The 25,152-nt window shown below is 36.2% G+C and overlaps 1 protein-coding gene across 2 annotated transcripts in view; it reads left to right on the top strand.

The window, feature by feature from the left end:
- Nucleotides 1–25,152, top strand: part of DIAPH3 (diaphanous related formin 3) — a 503,028-nt gene that overhangs the window by 379,339 nt on the left and 98,537 nt on the right. For both annotated transcript variants that reach the window (XM_017538779.2, XM_017538781.2), the window contains 2 exons: nucleotides 15,746–15,841; nucleotides 16,319–16,378. In XM_017538779.2, coding sequence (XP_017394268.1) covers nucleotides 15,746–15,841; nucleotides 16,319–16,378 — 156 coding nt within the window. The remainder of the gene's footprint in view (nucleotides 1–15,745; nucleotides 15,842–16,318; nucleotides 16,379–25,152) is intronic.

The following is a 25,152-nucleotide window of genomic DNA, read 5'->3' on the forward strand; positions in this document are numbered from 1 at the left end:
TTACCTAATACCAGCTTTTATTCTAGGGCTCATGTATTTATTTTGTCGGCTTTTTATAGTTATGGGGTGGGGGGAGAGAGTCTTTCATTGTTCTCTTGAGAAGGTAGCACATTTTTGCCTTCAGTTTTTTTTTTACAATTGTTAATGAGTTCATTGAAAGTTCAGTTGTCTCGCCTTTTCATTTTTCTCTTACTTGCTTTCTTCTGAAAGCATATGTCAATACTTTTTTTTCCTCCAAATTTTCACTCATTCAGATTTGCCTTATTCTCCTTGCTGACTTCCTCTTTTTCAAAACTATGTTGCTGTTATTCTGATTCGGATTTTAAAATTTCCTCTGTGTTTAGTACTAATGGGATGATTTCTACATCTGATTGTGGAAGGAATAAGGAAGGGCATTATATTTGGGCAGAATAAATCTGTGTTTCTACTTTAAAATGAGTAAGAAAGGTAATGGATACTTATAGTACTTTGAACACAAAGTTTATGTTAGAAATGAACCAAGAACTTGAATCTGGTAAAAATTACTTTGGGCAAGGCTGGCAGCAGTAAGATGGGCTTTAGCCCTTAAAGCTCAAAATGCGAATACACAGATTTCCACAGTTTACTGTGATGTCTGTATGGTTCTGTGTTTTAAAGTACAAATAAAACATATCTTCAGAAATTGAAGTACAAATCCGGCTATCAAAGAATATCTCCTAAAATCATCACTAGGCAATCATAGCTATAATTCTTCTCCTCTACTGCCTCAGTATGAAGCAATTTCATAGCAGCCTGATTTATTTTGTGTAACATTCATCATATAGGTAGTCACTAATTATGTGTTCAACTTGCTCTTACCCTTAAGATCCATGGGAACAGGGGATGGGGCTAGTTCAGTACCTGACACTTAGTCCTTAGTGTGTCTTTGTAGAATTGAATTAGACTGTAGACTTTATAGTTCTGTTATTTCCAACTACTCCTTGAACAAAACAGAAAATTCTACCAGTACCTCAAAATCAATTCATCTATAACCTAACTTGTCATGTTCCACATTAAACCTGATTTTCATGTTCTCATTTTGGGTTAATGATACCACCATTTTCCCAGTCACCCAGGCTTGACACCTTTACACTATGCCAGCTTTAATCATCATGAAGTACAGTTTTGATTATTTCACACCTTTCAGAAACATTTGATGGCAGTTCCTCAGCCTCAAATCCAAGCTCCCACAGCCTGCCTTCCTGACCTTATTTTTCCCCTTCCTCCAGTGCGCACCATATGCTGCTGTCAGAGCATGACTGCTGGGCCCCTGTGGGCATCATACGGTGTTCCAGGCACTACTCACTGGCTCCTCATGGCCTCAGGTCCATTTATGCTGGCTTCTCCTGAAAGAAAAATCCTGTCAAATTACCGTTATTATTCCCTAGCTCCTTCCCCCTTTTTTTTTTTATTCTTGTTGAATTAAGCATTTTCATTATCTGAAATCATTTCATTCTCTGTTCAAAAACTTCATAAGGAAAAAAGCTATTTAAAGGTCAGTTATTCACTAATAAGAAAATACTAAAACAAATCTAAAACAAATCCTAATGTATTTTCAATGAGAAGCAAGCATTTGTCAAGATTAAGCTTGTCAAACTTCACTCAGAATAAAGTGAAGCTCTTATAGGTGACAAGTGAGACTTCCACCCAGAAGGGGAGGTGGTGTGCCATGTAATTAACCTTTTCCTCCCTGGGTTACTCTGTGATTAAAGAATCGTGGGTGTTCACTGTGTGTGATAGTCACATTTTGTTAAATGTCATTATCACTTCACATCTACATATGTATTTAAATAGATACATTTTTCCCCCTGACATTCTGTGCTTTTGCAACTGAAGGCATCTGTTCAGCACCCTAGACCCTACATAACACACAAGGTCGACTGTGGTAGCATTCTTTTTGCCAGGGAGTCAATGCTCGTTTTTAAATTTTGCTTTCTTAGATAATTTTAGAATAGGTCAGAGTGAACAAGCTCATCAGAGTGGTGCACTTGAATACTTACATGCCAGACATTTTAACAATCATTTACCACCGAAAGAATGATTAAGTAGTGTCTTTCTTTGGCACCATGTGGTGGAATAATTGCTAAGCTGCTGGAAGTCATAAACCAATTGCTCACTCTGTAGCTAATAGCTGTAAGTGGTCATGGAAAAGTCTTCATTCAGTGTCCTCATGGATGAAATAAGGACTTGGCTTATTTCACTTACTATATTTTGGAGATGGTCCATATCAATAATTTGAATATGCCTTATTATTTTACATTACAACATGGTCTGGTATATGGATATCATAGTTTATTTAATCTCTTGTAGATGGACATTTAGTTTGTTTCTAGTCTCCTATTATAATAAACAATATAATGGACATCCTTTTACATATGTTTTTCCACACAAGTAAGTTATACACATAGAATGACTTTCTCAGAGAAAAATTATTTCATTATGTGATATGTGCAATCTTTTCTCTTTAAAAAAAACTTAGTTTTTAGAGGAGAGGTCTCGCTGTGTTGCCTAGGCCGGTCTCAAACTCCTGGCCTCAAGCGATTCACCCACCTTGGCCTTCCAGAGTGCTAGGATTATAGGCATGAGCCACCACAGTGGGCCACAATTTTATTTCTGTTAAAAATTGCTAAATTATTTGCCAAAGTGATTACATTTGTTTTATATTTTCAGCAACAAATGTGTGAAGTGACCTGTTTCCCAACCCTTTGCCGATACTGATTTATCGTAATTTTTCATTGTTGCTATGCTGTTGTTTGAAAATGATCTCTCACTGATGAATTTGGAATATCTTTAATTATGAATGAGGTTGAAGATTACATCACATTTAAAGCATGATTTATTTATTTTTATGATGGTGTCTTAGTCCATTCAGTCTGCTATAAAAAATATCATAAACTGAGTAGCTTATAAAGAACAGAAGTTTATTTCTCACAGTTCTGGAATCTAGAAAGCCCAAAATCAAGATGCCAGCAGATTGGGTGTTCAATGAGGTCTGTAACCTTCTAGCTTTGTCCTCATATTGTGGAAGGGACAAGGGCAGCTCTCTAGAGTCCCTTTTATAAAAGTGGTAACCCCATTAATGAAGGCTCTGCCCTTAAGATCTCATCACTTTCCAAAGCCCTTTCTCTTAATACCATCACCTTGAAATTAGGATTCTAACATATAAACCTGGGGTTGGGGGTGGACACAACAATTCAGATCGTAGAAGATGGGTTCCCTAAACAAATAGTTTGCCCTTTTCTTGGTCTGTTTCTTACCTAGTTATAAGCATTCTTTATTTTAAGAAAATCAGTCCTAGGAATGCCCAAATTTTAAATATTTTTTCCAGCTTATCCTTTCATTGTTTATGTGTACACTTTGTTGTTATTTGATTTTTTATTATTTTTAATAGAAACAAAGTCTTGCTACATTGCCCAGGCTGGTTTCAAATTCCTCGGCTTAAGTGATTCTCTTACCTTGGCTTCATGAAGTGCTGAGGGTACAGGCATGAGCTACCACACCTGACCTATTTGATTTTTAGATATTTATATTACTTTTGGATTTTTTTAGAAATATTTTCCCATTCCAGAACTATTGAAAATATACTTTTCCACATTCTCTGCTTTAGTTTTATACTTTAATCTTTTAATGTTGAAATATTTGATCTGCTTGGAATTTATTTTGATATAAATAACAAGGTGAGATCCAAACAGACTGTTGCTATTGCTAGACAGTAGTTATTGAACACATTTTTAAAATCTTCTTCTGATTTGAAATGCCACCTTTATCATAAATTTACTTGTCATGTATATTTGTTATAAATCACCAATAGTAGTGCATGTTACACTATTATTATTATTATTGAAACAAGGTCTCACTTTGTCACCCAGGCTGCAATGCAGTCGCTCAACTATGGGTCACTGCAGCCACAACTTCCTGGGCTCCGGTTATGCCCCCGACATCAACCCCTTGTGTAGCTGGGACTACAGGCATGTACCATCATACTGGCTATTTTTTTTTTTTTTTGAGAGACAGGGTCTCACTATTTTGCCCAGGCCAGTCTTGAACTCTTGGGTTCAAGTGATCCTCGTGCCTCAGTCTCCCAAATTGGTGGGATTACAGGCATGAGCCACAACACCCAGCCTCTATTGCACATTATTACCCAAATTTATTTCACCATAGAACCACTTCCTCTACCCCCTTTCCCTAAACAGGTACACATACACACAGAGCTTCTTATAGGACTAGTGTTCTGTGGTGAACACTTTGGGAAATGCTGTCTTATATATTGAATTTTTTTTTAATGTGATATGTCTTATTTTGTAATGACAAATTCATCCATGATATGGTTACTCTTAAATCTTGTGCCTTAATAGGTTTATATTCCAAAAATGATTGTACCTTTTTAATTTGAGTAGACAATTAAATAAGCAGAGAAGTAACTTTTTTATCCTGAATTGTCTTACAACAAAATCTAAATCATAAGAAATTTGGAAATTAAGAATTAATAACAACATGATATAATTTGTCATTGTATATTTATATTACCATTTTTGCTGGTTGTGTTTATAGTTAAAATTCAATAATATTTTCGTGACATCCAATAATAGATTTTTTTTAAGGTGGAGAGTTTGTAGAATAATAATCCTTTATTTCATAAATGTCATCTCTATAATCCCATTTAGTGTAAGACATGAAATTATTTAGATTCAAATTTGGTTACAATGTAATAAATTGTGTAGTAACTTTCATTTACACATTCTAATGTAGCTACAAAACATTTTTCACTTAAACTTTGAAAATATAGCCTCATTTTTTGATGTTGGTCATGGGATTTATTTATTTATTTTTTTTTTGAGACATAGAGTCTTGCTCTGTCCAGACACCAGGCTGGAGTGCAGTGGCGCAATCTTGGCTCACTGCAGCCTCTGCCTCCGGGGTTCAAGCAATTCTCCTGCCTCAGCCTCCCGAGTAGCTGGAACTACAGGTGCGCACCATAGCGCCCAGCTGAGTTTTGTATTTTTTAGTAGAGGTGGTGTTTCACCATGTTGGCCAGGATGGTCTCTATCTCTTGACCTCATGATCTGCCCGCCTCGGCCTCCCAAAGTGCTGGGATTACAGGCGTGATCCACTGTGCCCAGCCTTGATCATGGGATTTTTTTGAGACAGGGTCTTGCTATGTTACCCAGGCTATAGTGCAGCGGTGGGATCTTAGCTCACCGCAGCCTCTGCCTCCTGGGCTCCAGCAAGCCTTATGTTTTATCCAGAGCAACTAAAAGGATTACCTTGTGACCTGTACTCTAAGTGTAAGATGGATGCTACAGATCTAAGCCTATTCAAGATAGGAAGAAGGAGGCTGTAACATAATGATAGCAGACATAGCTGTCGTAATTCCAGGCCATATTTAAGATAGGAAGAGGAAGAGTGGTTACAGATATGCCTTATTTTACAGATATGCCTTATTAGATAGAAATGCATCACGTGTCCACCCCTAGTTTAGCTGCAAGGGAGCCACAGAGAGAAATTTTAGCTTTCCTAGCCTCTGTAGGAAGGAATAATAAGGTAGGGAATGAATGTGTTGCGTTGACCAATCAGCAATATTTGCTATATTAGTGAACAAGAATAGTCATCAAAATATTAAAAACATGAATCGCTAATATTTTTGAGGCCTTACATGTAGGGTGCACTGTGCTAAGCTCTATACCTTGCTTAATCTTCACAATAGTCTTCTGAGGATAAATACTGTTATTTTCCTCATCTTATAGGTGTGAGGAGGCATAAGGAGATTGGGGTGATCTTTCAGGAGCACACAGCTGATAAGAGTAAGAAGCAAGATTCAAGTCCAGGAGTTTCGCTCTTTAACTTTGCTCTTAAGTGCTTTATTTTAAGGAAAAAAGTACAATAACAAAATTTCCTTTTTTTGTAAAATATTCTAATTTTTCCTTCTAACTTATAACAAATATATTTAATGAAATTTGTATAAATCATGAAGAATAAGGGTGAAAAAAACAGAAATATTAACCTATTTGGGTTTTTCCCCATAAAATTCCGCTTCTTATGATTGAGCCAGTCACTTAATTACAGCATGAAAGACAACTGTTCTGATTATCATTTTATCAGTTAAATCCTAATGAAAATTGGGCTTTCTAACTCCCTTGACTCAAATAAATTTTCAGTTTCACACCTGGATTAAGACAAGTTCAAAGACTTTGTTTGAAGTTATTCCTGTCTTTTTGCTGTCTGGTTTAAGTAGTATTTTGCGCTTTGTTCTAGCTGGTTAAAGACTGAACTGGGTTACCAAGAGAAGCTGTATAATCTTTTCCCCAAAAATCTCTATAACCAGAATCATAGAGGAATAATTCATGTAATTATGTTAGGGCATTTGTGTGTGTGTGTGCGTGCGTGCATGTGTGTGGTTTTCTTCTGAATGGGTTAAACAATAAGCCTATGAATTTTATCGACTGCACACTTTTAGACTTTGGGGAAACTGAGCTTTCCTTCCCCATTCCCACTTCAAATTCTAGATTATAATCTTTATGTCACTTACTACTGCTGAAATAATATAAAATGTCGCTTGGCACAGTGGCTCACACCTATAATACCAGCACTTTGATAGGCTGAAGTGGGCAGATTGCCTGAGCTCAGGAGTACAAGACCAGCCTGGGCAACATGGTGAAACCCTGTCTGTAGTAAAAATATAAAAAATTAGCCGGACGTGGTGGCACATGCCTATATCCCGGCTATTTGGGAGGCTGAAGCAAGAGAATCCCTTGAACCCAGGAGGCAGAGGTCTCCATGAACTGAGATTGCTCCACTTCAATATAGCCTGGGTGACAGAGGTGTTTTCAAATAATAATTATTATAATAATTATATATATATGTATATATATGTGTGTGTGTGTTTATATATATATTATATACATATAGTGGTTTGACTTAAGGAAAGTATGTCAGGAGGCAATGGGGAGTAAAATGAGGAGCTATAAAAGCACACGCAAAGTAAACACAATTGAAAATGGTCACAGGTTGAGAATAGTCATTTCCTCCTAAAAGCACCTTTACCTATTAGTTTGCCTTGTGCATTACCCTCAGCTCTCTTTTCTTGTCACTACACATCGTCTCCCTAAGAGAGCCCACACTCTACCACAATATCAATAACCAAAATAACAAAGATTCACTATTAGTAAGCTCTTCATATGCGCCAGGCACTCTACTGAGCATTGTATGTGATTTATCTTTTTCAATCCTTCCAATATTTTATGAAATAGGTGCTATTCTTCTTACCCTTTCAACACTGAGGGGGAATAAATGAAGGTTATAGAGACTAAGTAATTTGCCCAAAGTAACACTGATTGTTAGTTGGGATGCCATTGGTTTGCATCTAAATGGATGAATTCAAAACTTGCGTTGTTCTCTACCACTTTACTAAGTTTGTACTCTTTCCCATAGTTTCAGGTACACCCTATGTTTCTGAGTTGAATGTGTTAGTATAACCTATTCCTCTTTCCCAAGTTTTAATCCTGTGACTGTCTCAGCCCTCTAGACACCTTGAATCACTTTGTGGTTGTATATTTCATGAACATTTCAACTTAACATATCCAAAATTGAACTCCTCACTAGATCCAACTCATTCTGCCACCAAACAGAGACAGTTCTGTGCTTGCCAAATAATATCAATATATATCCAACTGGCAGAGCCAAATGCCTGGAAATCAGCCTTAACTTTATTTCTTTATAATATTCACATCCACACAGACCAAGATTTCTCCATGTCTCTTCCTTTCTCTTTTCTATTTTCTCCACCACTTCTATAACTTACTTGGACCTTGTAATCACATTTTGTCTAGATTTAAATCACTAAGCATGTCTGTCTCTCTCTCTCTCTCTTTTTTTTTTTTTTTTTGCCTCTAGTCTTGTCTCTTCTCAAAATATTCTTTCTAAAGTAGAAATTGACCATGTTTCTTCCTAGCTTAAAATGACTTCACGGCTCCTTTAAAGTCTAAACTCCATAGCATGGTATATTCAGCCCTTGGTGAGCTGACCCTGACTCTCTCTTCACCTTTACCTCACAGCACTACCCCTTCTATCTCTTCCTACTCACATCCATTGCACATTCTTCAGGAACCCCTGCCTTATACAGCTTTCCTAACAGCTTTAGCTGGGTCTTGTCTCTTTGGGCAGCCCTGGTACTCTTAAATCAGTTCTTTAAGTCTCAGGTATTCTGAGCCTTCTGAGACTGTTCCTTCTCTCTCTGCCCCATGCAACGTGCCCACCACCCTGTACTACATGCTGAATATCTCTGCCATAATATTCATCCGGTTATGTTGTATTATTTTTACCTGTCATCCTCCCCTTCTCAGACGTAAGCACCTTTAGATCAATAATCAACCTCTTCCTTCACATTCTCTTCCTCAGTCAACTTCTTTCTCTTTCAAGAAAATTTTTAACTATCTTGTATTTATCAATGTCTGCAAATTCCTAAATTAAATATAATAGGCTTATAGCATGATAAAATATGTTCTCCCTCACTCCTCTCAGTCTTCTCCCATTTCCCAGAGGCAATCACTTTTAACTCTTAGTTATTTCTTCTGATATGTATGTGTTTCCTATTTATAGATAATTACATAGACTGTGATTTATCAGTATTTTAGGCATTACTGAGTTCCTGATTTAGTTCCCTAATGCCCTGTCACTGCTAACTCTCACCTTGTGTACCCCTATTCCTTTACTCTATTGTCTTTCATTGTAATTATATCACAGTTGGTGGTCAACAGAATGGCCAGTGTTTATAATAGTGGCACTGTGTAAATATACCTCATTTTCTTTATTTTTCTTTTTTTTTAATTTTAAGTTGTTTATTTTTTCACCTCAGCTTTCAATGTTCCTTACTTTCTGTCTTAGTTTGTTCCTGCTGCTATAATCAAAACACCTTAGACTGGGCAATTTATAAACAACAAAAATTTATTTCTTGCAGTTCTGAAGGCTGGAAAGTACGAGATCATGATGCCAGCAAATTTTATGCCTGGTGATAGCTCACTCTCTGCTCCATAGATGGTGTCTTGCTGCTGTGTCTTCACGTGGTGGAAGGGACTAAGATTCCTCCAGCCTCTTTTATGAGGCCATTGATCCCATTCATGAGATTTCTGCCTTCATGACCTAATCACCTTATAAAGATCCTACCTTTTAATACCATTACATTGGAGGTCAAGTCTAGCATATTCAGACTACAGCATTTCCTATTGGACAATCTTGTTGTTTCTAGATTAATACAGACTTTTCAGAAAGTTTGTTTAGTATTTGTGCATACATACCTGATACTGTATTATCCAAACTTTTTATTAGATCTGGGGAATAATCAGCAATCATTTTGCAAATGGTCAAATACAATATATTTGCTATTGGCTCTATGGCCACCCCTTTGTCCCACAGCCCAGTTTCATCCCAGGTGATCCGTGTGATCTGAACTGGCTGCTCTGAGACTGGGACATCGTGGGAATTCATTTGCCACTTTGCTTTCTTGATTCCTTCTCCTTTTCTGGATTCCATGTTTTCCTACTATTCTAACCCTCTTTTTTTTGATTTGTAAAAGTACATCTTCCAGTCTCTTTCTAAGAAGGCATGTATAGACACATGTTTGAAAAATGTCCATTTTCTATCCATGATTAATTAGCAATATAATCATTCCTTCACTGGAAATAGTTTTACTTCAGAATTGGGAAGCCATTTCTTGCCTATCTTTTGGAATTCAGTGTTGCCATTAAGAATTCCAGTCCTAGTCTTATTTCCTTCCTACGTATTTTACCTGTTTTCATTTGTTTACTTACTTTCAGTATTCTAGAACTTTCGAGGATCTTCTTTGTATCCTTAGTTATCTAAAATTTCAGTACTGTGCCTTGGCTGAAGAAAATGGAGTAAGGAAAGAGAGTTCCTACTGGATGACAGACTTATCTTTTTACTCCTGTCCTTTAAATTTAGGTGGTTTCCAAGATGCCACCTCTCCTAATTCAGGCATATGCTTTTCCAGAGTGCTGAATAAGTATTTTTTACAATATGGAAATGACTTCCAAAAATATCACCCACGTTTTTGTCTGAATATGAGGCCAGAATTTCCAGCTGTCTTCCAGAAGTTATCTGGAGGTCCCTGCTAGCACCTTCCATTAGCAGGTCCAAAAGGAAACCCATTATGTTTTCCAATCTTTGTTCCCCATCAAAATCAATAATATTTAAATTTCATATTTTGCTTTCCACCAGCCATGGGCCTCAGAGATCTCAGACGTGTCCTTAGCAGCTTGGCCCCCTTTCGATTCCTAAGACCTATTGATTCCACTTCAGAAATGTCCTTAACTCTCCCTTCTCCATTTCCTTTGACACAGTGCAGTTTTTTAAAATACTATTTACAAATTAAGGTGATATGTTATTTAGATATAGAAAAGCTTTGCCTCTTGCAGTTAGTCTATTAACAGTTTTTACAGCAGAGGAGAAACTATAAATATTTTTAATATAAATTACTGCTGGAGAAATTGAATTCTGTTCTAGAAGAAAAAATGACTGATTTTAACTTCTCTGGCCTGTGTTAAACTATTGTAAATGTAAATCATTTAAACACCTTATTACACCTCATTTTTTGTTTTTATTCTGACTTTTTGCCTTCGTACCTGTTATTCCTTTTGCCAAGAATGCTATTCCCTCTCCAGTCCCTGCCATGAGTAACTCCTACTTATTCTTCAGGTCATCATTTATTAGGAAGCTGTACTTCTCCAGTAACTCATATATACACTTCTCTGCTTCTGAGAACAGAAATGCTTTTGTGTTAACCCTTGCAGCCTAGATAACTTAGTGCCTAGTAACATCCTGGCACACAGTACCGTATGCATGAGTCTTGGGTATCTTTAGTGCCTACTAACATCCTGGCACATAGTACCATATGCCAGGTGAACATGTGTTGGTTGAATGTTCTAAATGCATTTTTAACATTTGGAAGAACATCTTTATATGTCCCCATCTTACACTTTGGTTTATTTCAAGAGTGTATTTGTACTTCAAGTCAGAGTTTTTCTTAAAAATGATGTTATACCTAATAAAGAAAATAATAGAATACACTATAAAAGACTTCCTTCAGCCATGCACAGTGGCTCATGCCTGTAATCCCAGCACTTTCGGAAGCCCAGGTGGGTGGATCACCTGAGATCAGGAGTTCGAGACCAGCCTGGCCAACATGGTGAAACCCTGTCTCTAGTAAAAATACAAAAATTAATTGGGTGTGGTGGTGTGCATCTGTAATTCCAGCTAATTGGGAGGCTGAGGCAGGATAATTGCTTGAACCCAGGAGGCAGATGTTGCAGTAAGCCTAGGCACTACAGTCTGGGTGACAGAGCGAGACTCCATCTCAAACAAACAAACATACACGTAAACACACACAAATAAGCTTCCTTCATTTGTACTATTTCTAAAACAGTGCTTGAAACATTCAATAATAAGCAGGTATTTCATACACACCCTATAATTTACTATGAATTTTACCTGTGAATTTGTTTCCCTATACTTTTATATCACATAGCAATTTACCAAGTGCTTTCATTTGTGTTATCTCATTTGATTCCCTCATTAACCCTAGACAGATATTTTCTGTATTGCTTATGTCAGGAATTATTATGTAAATAATAGTCCAGTGTCACACAGGTAGTTAGTTGAAAGCTCAGACTAGAATGCATGTTGTTTTACTTCAGTATTGTTTTCTTCCCATTATGCATGTGGGAGTGAAGGCCAAAAATAGCCATCTGCTTTGGGGGATGAGAGCAGGGGTAGAGGTTCCAGGTGGACGGTGATGGACAAGAGAAAGAATGCTTGTAGAGAATCACAGGCAGTTGCCTTTAGCTAAAGAATAGGTTGCAGTGCTTGGAAGTAAGAGATAAGATTGTAAACACAATTGAAATCATTGTTGGGGAAAGAATAAGAGTTAGGACTTTATCTGTCAGAATCCATTTGAGAGGAAAAAAGAACATTAAAAATAAAAATGAAAAAATATTGGGACTTTATATTGTAAGAACTGAGATATATTGAAACTTTGTAATGGGGGAACTGAAGATCATTTCTTTTGTAGGGCTTACTTATTGGTAATACATGGGCAGAATTAGGGAGAAACTGGAAGTAACGTGACTAGGCAGCTCATGCAGTATTCCAGTAAAAAATAATTCAGTTCCATACGACCAACATAAAGCCAGTTAGAAAAGGAGCAGCAGATTAGTTCAGGAGATAATGGGAAGTTTCAGTCTATAATATTTGACAACTAAATAGATGTATGAGACAAGGGAGAAGGAATAAAGCTGTGTTGTTTCAAATGATGATGGGAACATACTCCCATCTCTTCCCTGGTCCCCTGTCCATCTATGACCTTTATTCTCCTGCATAATCAACCCTTTCAGCTGACCATCTTAGTTAATTTAGTCAACATATATTTAGCTAATTTAGTCAACATATGTCTGTCGAACACTGTATATACTAGTTGCATTTTGCCAGGTGATAAATGAAATCTATAATCACTGCCCTCAGTGAGCTCATAGTTTAGCGGTAGAAACAGTCACATAAACAATGTAACATTGTAAAGAATTTATTGTTATATGTATTACAGACCATTGGGGCACAGAGGGGTACCCAGTTTAGGCCACGTGGGTCAGGGAAGGATTCTCAGTTCTCTGTTTTGAAGGAGGGGTAAGAGCTAGCTTGGTGAGGGAAATGAGACAGATGCTCTGTGTGGAGATAATAGCATGTTCAAAGGCACGAAGCAATAAACATGAAACTGTGTAAGTTGTTTTGTGAGCCTAAAACTGTCAGCATCTAATGCCTAAGAACAATGAGATTATTCTAATGAACCATAATACAGTTATCACACCCTGATAACTTAACATTGGTACAATGTAACTATCTGATATCAGTCTATATTCAAATTTCTCCAATTATCTCAATAATGTCATATATAACTCCTTCCAATTCAGGAGCTAATCAGGGACTGCTCTGTACTTAGTTGTCATGTCTCTTTGGTCTCCTTTAAATTAGAAGAGTTCTCTAGCCTTTTCTTCTCTCTCTCTATTTCTTCCTCTCTTTGTCTTTGATGATATTGATACATTCTTAGATCCTAGGCCAGTTGTGTCACAGAATGTCACTCACTTTGGATTTGTATGATTGTTGCCTTGCATTCAGATTCAAGTTAAATATTTTTGTGCAAAGCACTACACAGGTTAAGTTGTGCATCACTTCAGGAGGCAATTGATATCAGTGCATTCCACATTATTGGTAATGTCAAATTTGATTATTTGGGTAAGGTGGAATCTACCAGATTTCTACATATCCTGTTCCTCCACATCCTTACACGCAATGGTTTTTGCAACCACTGACGACTCCTGCCTGAATCATTTCTTACTATGTGAACTGTAATGTGGTGAATTTTCTATTTCCCTCTTATCTTTGACATTTATTATTTGACATTCTTCTGTAGAAAGGAACTCTCTTTCCTGCATTTTGATTACTATGTATTTTTTAGTATCAGTATGGATGCATGAATCTTTTTTCCCCCCAGTGTGGAATAATCCCATTCCCATCATTATTTATTTGATACTCAGTTGTCCTAAATTTGGCCAAGGCAACATTTCAGTCTGGCTCTTCTGTCTTTTCAGCATATCACTATCTATTTTTGAGCACTTTCTGATTTTCTGGCACAACAATATGTTTCTGACTCATTTCACACTTTCTTGGCCTCAGTTCTAGAATCAGCCATTTCTGTAAGCATTCTCATTCCTTTTAGGGAGTAATGGTATGTAGAAACCAAGATCAGAGGGCGAGAGAGGTAATTAGCAACCAAGATGTGAGGGCTAGTAATGGTATCTAGAAACCAAGATCCAAAGGCTCATTGCTATCATCTTAGTGTTAAAGGTAAAGGGGTTTTTTTTTATTGTTTTTTAGTTTTGTTTTGTTTTTTAAGCTTTGAGCTTACATTAATACCTGTAAATCCAATCCAACCCTTCATGGTTCTTTTTCTTTTTCTCCAATTCCATATTTCCATTTCCTTCCCATAGTGACCACAACAATAGCACATTTGCACACCTGCCCTGTCTTTTATACACACACAGTAGTCTCAGAATCACTACATCATACCACTACCAACAACAAATTTACTAAGAAGAAAGTTGACATTTTATTTATGTTTTTTTCCCTTAAACTTTATGCCATTAAAGTACTCAAAAGTTACCTGGATTTATTCTTTTTTCCCCTCCTTTATAATTAATGCTATCAATATGAAAATATGTTCATTTGTTTCTATTTGATTTCAGTACTAGGATTTTTTTCTTTCAATCTCATGATTGCTTGAAAAAGATTTAAAATTTTAATTTTAGATTTTGAAATGTTTTCTTTTTCTTTTACTACCTTAAATATTTGAAATTGTCTGAAGTTTTTGAAGGAAAAATATATTTGAATTTGAATGTAAATTTTCAAATAGCTACTTATTTAGCTGTCTGAAATATTTCATGTATTTTAATTAAAATAGCCATCATATCAGAATTAAGTTTACAGTAAATTAACAACTTCCAAATATTCTATTTGTCACCCACCTTTTTTGATAACACCTACAAGGTTTAGTACTCTTCTAAAAATGTGAAATAGAAGCAGATGGAAAAAGGGCTGATGCATATTTATATTTGTGTATCTGTTTATAAACTGTAAATGAGTATGTTATTTGTATTCTACTGCATTTTCTTTTCACCTTTTCTCTATAAAGGGATTGTGTATCAAAAGGAAAAAAAAATAAAAATTTCCAAGGAAAATAGCTTTCCATTATTTTAAATGTAGCAGTACACCAGCCATACAGTTTCATAAAGAATGCCTGCAAGTTACCTTTTCTGGACAGTTAAAAAGTCCTTAGGGTTTCCTTGAATTTGGTTTGGGCCAATAGTTCCTTTGAAGCTTTTTCTCCTGCTTTCTTTGAATAATATTTAACATTGATAACTATAAATACTTACAAATATTAGTCATAATCTGTTCTTTGTAGAGAGAATTGGCTCTGTAGCCACATCTTTCGTTAATTATATGCAGGATATCAACTTAACATAATCTTAATGGAATGGAGTCCTTTTGATTTTAGAGAACCTCTTTTGCTTTATTTTTTATTATAGAAGATAAACTTACACATTCTGTAAAATTTTGTAGTGATCTGTGTCACCTTAAGTCAGGGGATTATTATCTTCTGATATGAAAAATCAGTTGTTGGAAGCATGTTCACAAAAGTTAGCATGGAAATATAATTTTGTCTGATAAGTTTAGACAGCAGAATCTCAGTAGGAACAAAAACACTCTCCCATACCTGGTTGATTTTAGAATAGAGGCTGATGTCTGGAAAATAGCTCATTTCTACAAAAGAAATGTGATTTATGATAACCCAAGACTTAGACATGACTAGAACCACATTCCATTTAAAGTAATTATGCCATTGGACTATAAAAGCAGTGCTCTGAAGTGAATCACTGGAACTCAGTCCTCTTTAGTGGTCAGTAACATAGGCACTAATGAGACAGATTCATTAAAAGATATTTGATTTATGAGAGAGTTAAAGTCCTGTCTTATTTTGAAATTGCTGGTTTCGTCCCGGCATCTGATCTTATTTTTCCCCTACCATCACCATCACCAGTTTCTGTGTATGCTTTGACATTGCTATGGTAACCCTAAGGGCTGATGGAATTCCCTGCATCTCTTTTCACAGAGGGTGATGAGACAGGAGTGATGGATAATCTGCTGGAGGCCTTGCAGTCCGGGGCTGCCTTCCGCGACAGAAGAAAAAGGACACCGAAGCCGAAAGGTGAACCCTATTCTTGTTTCATGTTACTTTCTAGGGAGCCATCACAAAGAAGAACCCTTTTTTTCTCATTCTTTTAAAGTCATGTGTCGAGAATGCAGTGCCGTGGGCAACAACTGTTCGGAAGTTTCATAAGTTTGCTTAATCCCTTGTACAGACAAATGTCAGGGAGATATGCATTCCAGTTGGCTGATGTCAGTAGCACATTAACAAATCAATGCACTGAACCTAGAAAATGCTGATTAGTGTGACAAGTATCATCTAAAGAACCATATGTACCTTATCCCAGTGGAGTTTACAGTAGCATAATTAAATGGGAAGTAAAAGTCATAACATTACTGCTTCAAGTATTTCAGGGTATTGAAGCATTACTTTGCTGCCAGAAATACTTAACCTTGGAAAAAAGTATGTCTACTACTGTTTTCCTTCTTGAGATGCACAGACCTCTATATTAAGTTTCTTTTTTATATTTTTTAACAGATGTTCGGCAGAGTCTCAGTCCAATGTCTCAGAGGCCTGTACTGAAAGTTTGTAACCATGGTAATAAACCGTATTCATAAATTGCACATTTTTCTTATCTACTTTTATCTTATTGATCTGTGATTTTAGTAGGCTGCTGTGAAATTTTCAAGTTTCAATATAACTAAAGTAGTAAAAATGTGTGCATGTACATATTTGCTATGGGATTGTGTACTTGTATTTTTCATCCCTATTACGTTGAGGTTGTGTTTTAGGTTCTTCTATCGGGTCTCTAGTGAATTTTTTATTATTATAATTATCTGAAGTTAACATTCAATCATTGCTGATTAGTGGTATCCAAGGCACTCTCTCATAACACTTTTTTAAGTGTTGGACTTACTATATGTCAAGATACAATTTGAAGTATTAAATCTGTCACCTTTTTTACTCTCCCACATTTGCCAGTGCAGCTAGAAATACCTCGACTGGCATTTTGGGAAAATAATACACGTAGATGAGCTTCATATGGTATTATTATGGAAGGATGTGCTAAAATCACTAAAAAGGTGAATTAACTGTAGCCTCTGATATTTATCTAAGATGGAATCCTCTCAAAAATCTCTAAGCATTCCTCCATGCCCAACCGTATGTAACTCTTTGCTCTGTTCACGGTACTATTTCATGCTGATTGGCTTTTATTTGCTTTGGTTCTTTTCCCTCTGTGTTATGTACTTGGGTTCTGCCTACCTTCCATAGTCAAAACACATTCATTGATTGTGGGTGCTGATTTTCTGAGTGAGATTGTCACTAATGTTTGCCAGATTTATAAATGTAAAAAAACTTGACAGATTTTATTCCAGAGTTTTTTGGGTGCAGATTAATTAAGTTCTAGAATTATTAACATGTGACTGAGAGAGAAACCTGTGCCAATTTTTAGGGAAGCCTAAAATAATTATGAGGTAAATAAGAAAAAGACATGGATGTAATTATCTTTTAACAGGTGTGTGGATCCTTACTGCCCAAGGTAAAGTACATATAGTAGGTACTTAACAAATGACTGTAAAAGTAAAAAGATGCTGCAATCTCTTAAGTAGGTCTTTTTTGTTGTTTTGTCTTGCCTTTCCCTTTTATAACAATACAAAAAAAGAGTTGGGATAAGTCAGAGAAGTTCATTGTGACTAATTAAGTAATTCCTAATTGTAGGGTTATGTTTAGAGCCATTGTGATGTATTTCACAATGCCAAAACCTGTAGAAGGTAGGTCTATCCTGATCTTACAGATTGTTTTGTATTATCAATGAATAAATGGAAACCCAGAGTAGCTGAAAGCTTCCCAAGAGTACAGAGCTGGTTAATGACACAACTGTGACCAGAATACGGTTCTAATTTCTATTTTAATTCTTTTTTGTTTTTGTATATGTACTTCAGTTATTTTTATTATTAACAAGGTAAATAATTCAGCTCCCATTTTAAATCATTATAAAAGAACTACAGCCAAACACAATGATTGTGATATGATTAATGATGTGCATATACCATCCTATGGTTAATTTAAAATATATTTTTTAGATAATATGTGGGGGAAAATTGGTTCAGGCAACTTTGTGCACTGGGCTTGGTGAACTCAGCCTTGTGACTGTAATATTAGTAAAGTGTCTGGGATATAATGGCTCAGATACAATTACTTATAAATTGTGATGTTTCTGTTTATTATATGTAAAGCAGATGAGCATTGCACTTCTATAAAGTTAACGTGTGTACTTGCTTAAGTTCTAAGGCTGTTAATGATAATTAACCTAGTAGATTATATAGCAAGCCACACGAGATATATCACAAAGATCAAATTCTCTGTTCTAAATAAATGTGATGAATTCCTACATTTTTCTGTTGTTTTCCCTTCATATTTCTAACCAAGTAGAAAGAAATCCAAATGACCTAATCTATCTTAAGAATTATGTGTCTATAGATTTATTAGACTAGATATTGAAAATGCAGGATTTAGTTAAGGAAAATGTCTTTATTGCAAAAAGGGTGCTGATTATTTTAGTATAACATTTTGGAGTTTATTGTGTAAACTTTCTGTTTCTAAAAAATTCTTTGTTTTCGTTGAAAATACTAACCCTGCAACTGAACTATATAATTGAAAAGTAAAATTGAACTTATTTTTAATTTGCTTTTATATACTTAAAATTGATGTCTAATATTTATATTTTCTACAAGTATATATTGTTGATATTGATCTCGTGACTAGAAGATTCAAAAGGTTTTCTACAGCTATTTGAAATTCATTTATAGCCTATGTAAAATAATAATAGTAATAATAAGCTAATGTTTACTGGGATATTTGGCTTACTAAATGCTAAGCACTATGATGAATGTTTTATGCATATTACCCATTTAACCTCAAATAATTCTATCAGAGAGTCAATATTTTTTCCCCTTTCATAGTTGAAATTAGTCAAGTATTAAGCAGGTCTGATAACTTGTTTAAGGGCATGTAGTCAAATTTTGAATGCATGCCTATCTGACTTCAGAGTCCAAGTTCTTAATTTCTTTGCCATGCTATACTTTTAACAAAGCTGCTTGAATCAGTATCTTATCCCCTTCCCATCCATGAGTTGATGACTCATGTGCATACATTTTTTTTGCTTGTAACATATAGTTGAACTATTGAGACAAAACCTCTCGGAGGTTCTTCAGCCTCTGGTGTGCCTCACCTTTTGTTCCCAAATTTAACCACTAGATAGCACTGTTTTCCTAGTCTGAGGTTTGGATTATGAGAATAATCTAGAATTAATTATGACCACTTTTTATTTCTTTTAATAAACTCAGTATTAAAACATTTATATTAATTTTAATAAACCTATGCTCTGTTAGAAATATTATAGAAGACTTGGGTAAAAAATATATATCCACAGCCCAAATTTAAGTTTATTAGCTACAATTTTAATTTTTTATTGTCTGTTTATCTTTTGCTGTCTGTACCTTCTTATATCATAACTATAGTCTCAGACTTCTTAGGTTTCTTTTTATAACAGAGAAAGTATCTTTTCTTTCAGAATAAAAATAATTCTGCTAAAGTATCCTCCTGGATGTTGGGGCTAAAATATCCCTGTATGTATTTTAGCAAACTGACCTCAAGCATTCTAACTCCAATGGGCTTTAGAAGCATAGACATCTCATGCACTGAATTATCCAGCCCTGTGCTGTGCTCCAAACCTCTACTAAAAACACTCTTGTTACAAGTTTTACCTATTATCTTTTGCTTTGGCTATAAAGGCACAGGCAGAAATTAAGTATGTGCTATATCTTTATTTATTCAGCAAAATGTACTAAGCTGTTGCTAGGCACTTAAGATTTATAGATACTCTCCAGGAATGTGCTATCTAGTTGAAAGACAGACTAGTAATAATTGCCCTACTTTTGGTAAATGACAGGTTAGAAGTAACACAAAAAGTTTTGGCAAGACCAGGAAGTCAGAAAGACTGATCCAGGCATTTTGAGGACAGTTTAGAGCTGGCTTCTAGAAGGACCTGAAATCCAAGCTGAGACTTGAAGGATGAGTAGAAATGAGGCCAAAACCCAAGGGCAGAGTGACCTAGCAGCAGCAGGAATAGCATGTATGCAGTTTTTCAGGAGGTCTTTTGAACCACAGTCTGAAACTTATAGAATTGTACACTGTAGCAACACCCTAGTCTTCCCATTTTGTAATGCACATTGTCCTGAAGATGTTTTTATTTGATCTCTGTCACACTACTCATGAGTTTCATTATGGCGGAAACAAGGCATAAAGGAGCATATCTGTCTTGTTGACTGCTGTAACCCCAATGCTTAGCTGGATTCGTATCGGACACATAAGTGTTTATAAGAATGTGTTGAACGAACAGACATGTTTATGTTTATACTTGAATGAAACTATTAGTATATGTTAAGGAGAAAAGTCAAATCTCTTAATGTTACCCAAATAAGTGGAATTTGATATGTCAGTTGCTAAAATTCCAGCCGTGAACACAGTTAACCACTTCCCATCTCCTCCCTTAAAGTTATCTATCATCAAAAGGAGATATTTGCTTGTTTGGTCTATGCATAGCTTCAAAGAATTGTTGGATCAGATGTGAGGGAGGGGAGATTCAGTCTTGATTGGGTTACTCGCTTCTTAGAAGTGGAGGGCCACTTATTAAATATCTTTCCCTTAGTCAAGGAAAGTGTGGCAACATTAAAACAAAAGAACGTATTTGTTGAATACAGGGCATTATCTGTTTTCTTTATTCAACACAGTCCAAACCTAAAGACTTTCTGTAGTCTCCAGAAAATAGTGAAATCTCCTCTTTTAAGTCAACATAATTAAAATGTTTATTAATATATTTTAATTAAGATGATACTGTGGTGTTTAAGTATTAATAAATCAGCTGGCCCAGTTGAAAATAAAGTACCAGATGGGGAAGAAGCATACTGCGAGTCTGATACAGGTCAAGAAATTTGGACTGTTGAGGTTTTTGAGCATGAAAATGGCAGGTCCCCATAGTTTATATGGAACTAAAGTGTAAGTGGGAGGGAGGAATTGAAAGGACTTCACGGCAGCCTCTATGCCAGCATCAATCGGCTGCTAGGGCGGGGGGAAAAAGTCAAAGAGGGGAAGAAAAAAAATCAGAAAGGAAAAAAGCCCAGCCTAGAGCTGTAGGTTAAGACACCCTCACAGAGAATTGCTAATACTTCATAAGCAAGTTAATTATCTAAAGGACAGTCTTTAAAACAAGCGAATAGCAAGGTAAGGACTGGACTTTAGGAATGGACTCAGGTGAGTAATGAAGTGAAGGAGAAGCAGAAAAGAAATCAAGAAGTTGGGAGGAATTACACGGCAGTGGAGCCTATAAAGTGAAGGTTGAAAGAAGACTTTGATTTTCTCATTTCTTTTTTTTTTTCTTGATTGTTTTCTTTATAATCTCTGGTATACCACCGAGTGACTAGTGTTTTTCTTCTCTTCCCCTGTAAACTCTGTAAAACTTTTGTGACAAAGGTTCCACATATATGAATGTCGAGCCACACCTTACACTGCACCTGCCTGCAGTTTGTTTATATCCTCATTAGGTGGTTCTCTTTTCATAAGTAGTACAGTGGGATTTTTTTCCAGTTAAATGGATAGAGAGTAATCAGAAAGAATTCTATAAACTATACGCAATTAAAACCCCTAATGATAAAACTATTTAACTGTGACAAAATAAGATAAAACATAATCGAAATTTTAGGCAAACAAGTATTATGCATTTTTAGAGAGCATCCATAACCTAAACAAAATCTTGCTATATTATCTTTACACTAAATCAATTCTTAATAGCCTTAATTTGGATTTGATTATCTATTTTTACTCTTCCACTTATATATGGCACTTTGAGAGATTTTTATAGAAATAAGATTGTATTGCCTCCAGGCACAGCTGCTCTGCCACTCCAAGATTTGAAGTCAGAGTTAAATGTGAAGCTGGTTAGATATCTTTGAATTAGCATATTTTTCTAAGGGAGGCACACAGACAGGCTTTATTGTTGATATATCAAAACTTCATATATAGCCACTCCTCCCCCATCCCCAATCCACTCAGTCTTGGGTCACCTTGTTTCTTGATCTGCCGTTTCTCAAACAGCAAACGGACACAAGAACAGAAAGCCAAACACCGCATGTTCTCACTCATAAATGGGTGTTGAACAATGAGAACACATGGACACAGGGAGGGGGACATCACACACTGCGGTCTGTTGTGGGGTGAGGGGCTAGGGAAGGGATAGCAGGGGGTGAGGAGGTTGGGGAGGGATAACATTAGGAGAAATACCTAATGTAGGTGACAGGGGGATGGAGGCAGCAAACCACCATGGCATGTGTATACCTATGTAACAATCCTGCAAGATCTGCACATGTACCCCAGAACTTATAATTAAAAAAAAAAAAAACAGCAAGAGTTTGTCTTGAGGGAGAATTAGGAGATTTCTGAGGTTTCCATTGATGTCTACTGAGCACTAACTGCCTTAAGTCTTCTTTAGAAACAATGAGGACAACACTAATGCAGTCCCCCTCTAGAGAAAGTTATCTATCCAAGTAGGAAATATTGACAACTCCCATTTTCATTTATTTTAAAGTAGAAGGAGGATAAGGAACAATATAGTAAAATTATGTGATTTTCTAAATATCATTGGCCTATTTTCTTGAGAGTATTTTTTGTTCTTTTTCTGATGAACTTGTGCCTGCCAAATAACCTAAGAAAGGGAGCTATTAACATACTAATTGTTTTTGACACCCTTACACTTGGGCTTTCAAGCAGAATCAAATGCTACCTGTAGCTGTCAAAAGACTTAAATATTTTTTAAGGAGATTTTTCTAGGCCAGAAATGTAAAATAATTTGGATGATTTCACAATTTATTCAAACATCAGTCTCTTATATTTACTATGTAGTCAAGCAAAAGGCAGAACGGACTCAGCAGGGCTCCTGCCTAGGTAAGGATGCCCTGTGGGTAGACAGGAAAGGCTTTTCTTATCTAATTTATAGTCAGGGCAGGACAACCTTTTGGCATAGTCATTATCAAACAGACTCTTAAGCATGAACAGGCTAGAAAAGTCTCAAGAAGTGAAGACTTCAAGTTGTTTTAAAAGGACATTTATGCAAGAAATAGCAAATGTCTTTCATTTAATGAGCATTCACAAATGTATGCTGAAGGCTGGAATAAATTTAGTGGAAAGGAGATAAAGAACTGTATTGTATAAGGAAAGTAATGTCCTTGACTTCCCTGAAATGGTTGTTATGATTAATATGTCTCTTGTTCTGCTTGTGTTCCATAGTGGACTGTAATTATTATGATCTTTTAAAATTGTTTGCCCATTCTGAATCTCTCCCTTTTCTTGTAGCAGAAGTTCAGAGTCTAAGTTTATAAGGAATCAATGGACAGACTTTAGACGCTCCTTGAACTCTGTACTTTTGTTTTCAATTTTGTGTTTGGACTTAAAAAAAGCAAACAAAAACTGGTGAAAGGATCAGTTGATTTCATCAAATTTTTCCTAAAATAGAAATCCCTTTTAAAAGAGGATTAGAGAATTACTGATTTTGTTGTTTGATTCGTTACACATTGTCTGTTTCTATGTGTTATGTAATTTTGCATTACTCAAAAGGCAAGCCATTTCTAGTATATTAATAATTGTTTGCCATTTGAGAACTAAACTTTCATGGACATGTGAAATGGTTGGCAGATCTACAGTTATAGAGACAAATAAATTGTGTAGCCTAAACAGTTACAATCCAATGAAGTGGTGGTGCTACTGTGGAGGTTCACTGAGCATACAGAGGAAATGACATCATCTGTACCTGGGATAGTCTTGGTCTTACTGGATCTCCCAGGCTAGAAGTCATGCAGGTCTCATCTGGGTCGTAAAACTTGGAAGGGGAGCAAGGAAGAGAAAGAGGAGCCAGAGGAGGAGCATTCTCCCCTCAGAGCCACCAGTGACACAGAGATGGGAAAGAAAAGTCACCAAAGCCACATGTTTAGAAAGACCACGTACAAAAAGGATGGATGAGCACCCAAGCACAGATGGGATTGAAGAGCTCAGGTATCACTGCTTATCTTGGGAAATACAGTATTGGTAGAAACAGAAGCCAGGTAGCCTTGGTTGGAGGAGGAGTGGAACTTTTTTTTTTTGAAAGCCCAGATATTAAAAAAAAGAAAAAGTAGGGAAATAGCTGCACCAAATGGCTTATGATTTAATGAGCATATTATGTTTCTTTGCCATTCATATCACAAAGGCTTTACTGTCTTTGTATTCTGAAAGGAAGGATTAATAGCTCTGGAGGTATGGGGCTAAGACTTAGGGGAACAGTAACTTAGGTTCCCAGGGAATGGGATGTGAGAGCATAGGTGCAGAGCACCTGGACAGTTACAAAGGAAGGATGTTTGAATAGAAGTGGACGTTTGAATAGAAGTGGATGCAGACAGTAAGTAAGGGAGAATTCGGAACTCCCACCTGATAACACCTGTTTTCTCTGATAATTAGGAGATCAGGTCTTTTCCTGAAAGTCATAGTCTCTGGCTAGGGGAAGGAGGCAAGGTCAGTGGGTGATAACACATCTCCTCTAGGGAATGTCAGAGGAAAGTGATTAGAAAAAGCACAAAGTGATTTTTACATTAATGGCCTAGTTGCAGAGGGAGATGATTACTTGTGTAGTGATAGTATAGTGTCTGAAGTCCCTGGGAAGAAAAGTGGCCGAAGTGCCTCGCAGGTCCTGTGATAAAGGGCAGATGGTCCCCAGTAGCCTCAAGCTTCTAAAAAGTAATCTCCAAGTGTGACCACAGTGCTCAGTTAGGCAGTAGGCAGACTGAGTATGCTGTACAGCACCAGCCAAGCAGAGTCATCAGATTTTCTTTTTTTTTTTTTTTTTTAAGCCAACCCTGCTTTGCTTCTGATATCTGACGAGATCGGGCACATTGAGTCATCAGATTTTCTGAAAGGATAAGATACTTTGTGTTTTAAAAAGTGTAGCAGTTACAGGAAAATAATGAAAACTCTTTTGGAACATAACAATGTGTGGTTTGTTTTTGCTGTTGTATTCCATCTGTAGAAGACATTATGGCAGGGATGGGGGACCCTACTGCAGCTGAGTGTCTTCCAGGCATGTGCCAACTGTATTATGTGTCTGAAATCTTTTCTAAGAAAACAACACTTGATATTTATTTATAAGATACCATTGGATTTATGTTTTATTTTCCCTCCTTAAAGGTGAGTTCAAAGTAGCCACGTATATGGAAACCACCTTTTGAAATTGCTGTCAGTATTACAAATAAATAATTTGCAAAATGCCTGACACATAGTAGGTACTTTAA

Source organism: Cebus imitator, unplaced genomic scaffold (genome assembly GCF_001604975.1).
Source record: "Cebus imitator isolate Cc_AM_T3 unplaced genomic scaffold, Cebus_imitator-1.0 Scaffold114, whole genome shotgun sequence".
Classification (NCBI taxonomy): domain Eukaryota; kingdom Metazoa; phylum Chordata; class Mammalia; order Primates; family Cebidae; genus Cebus; species Cebus imitator.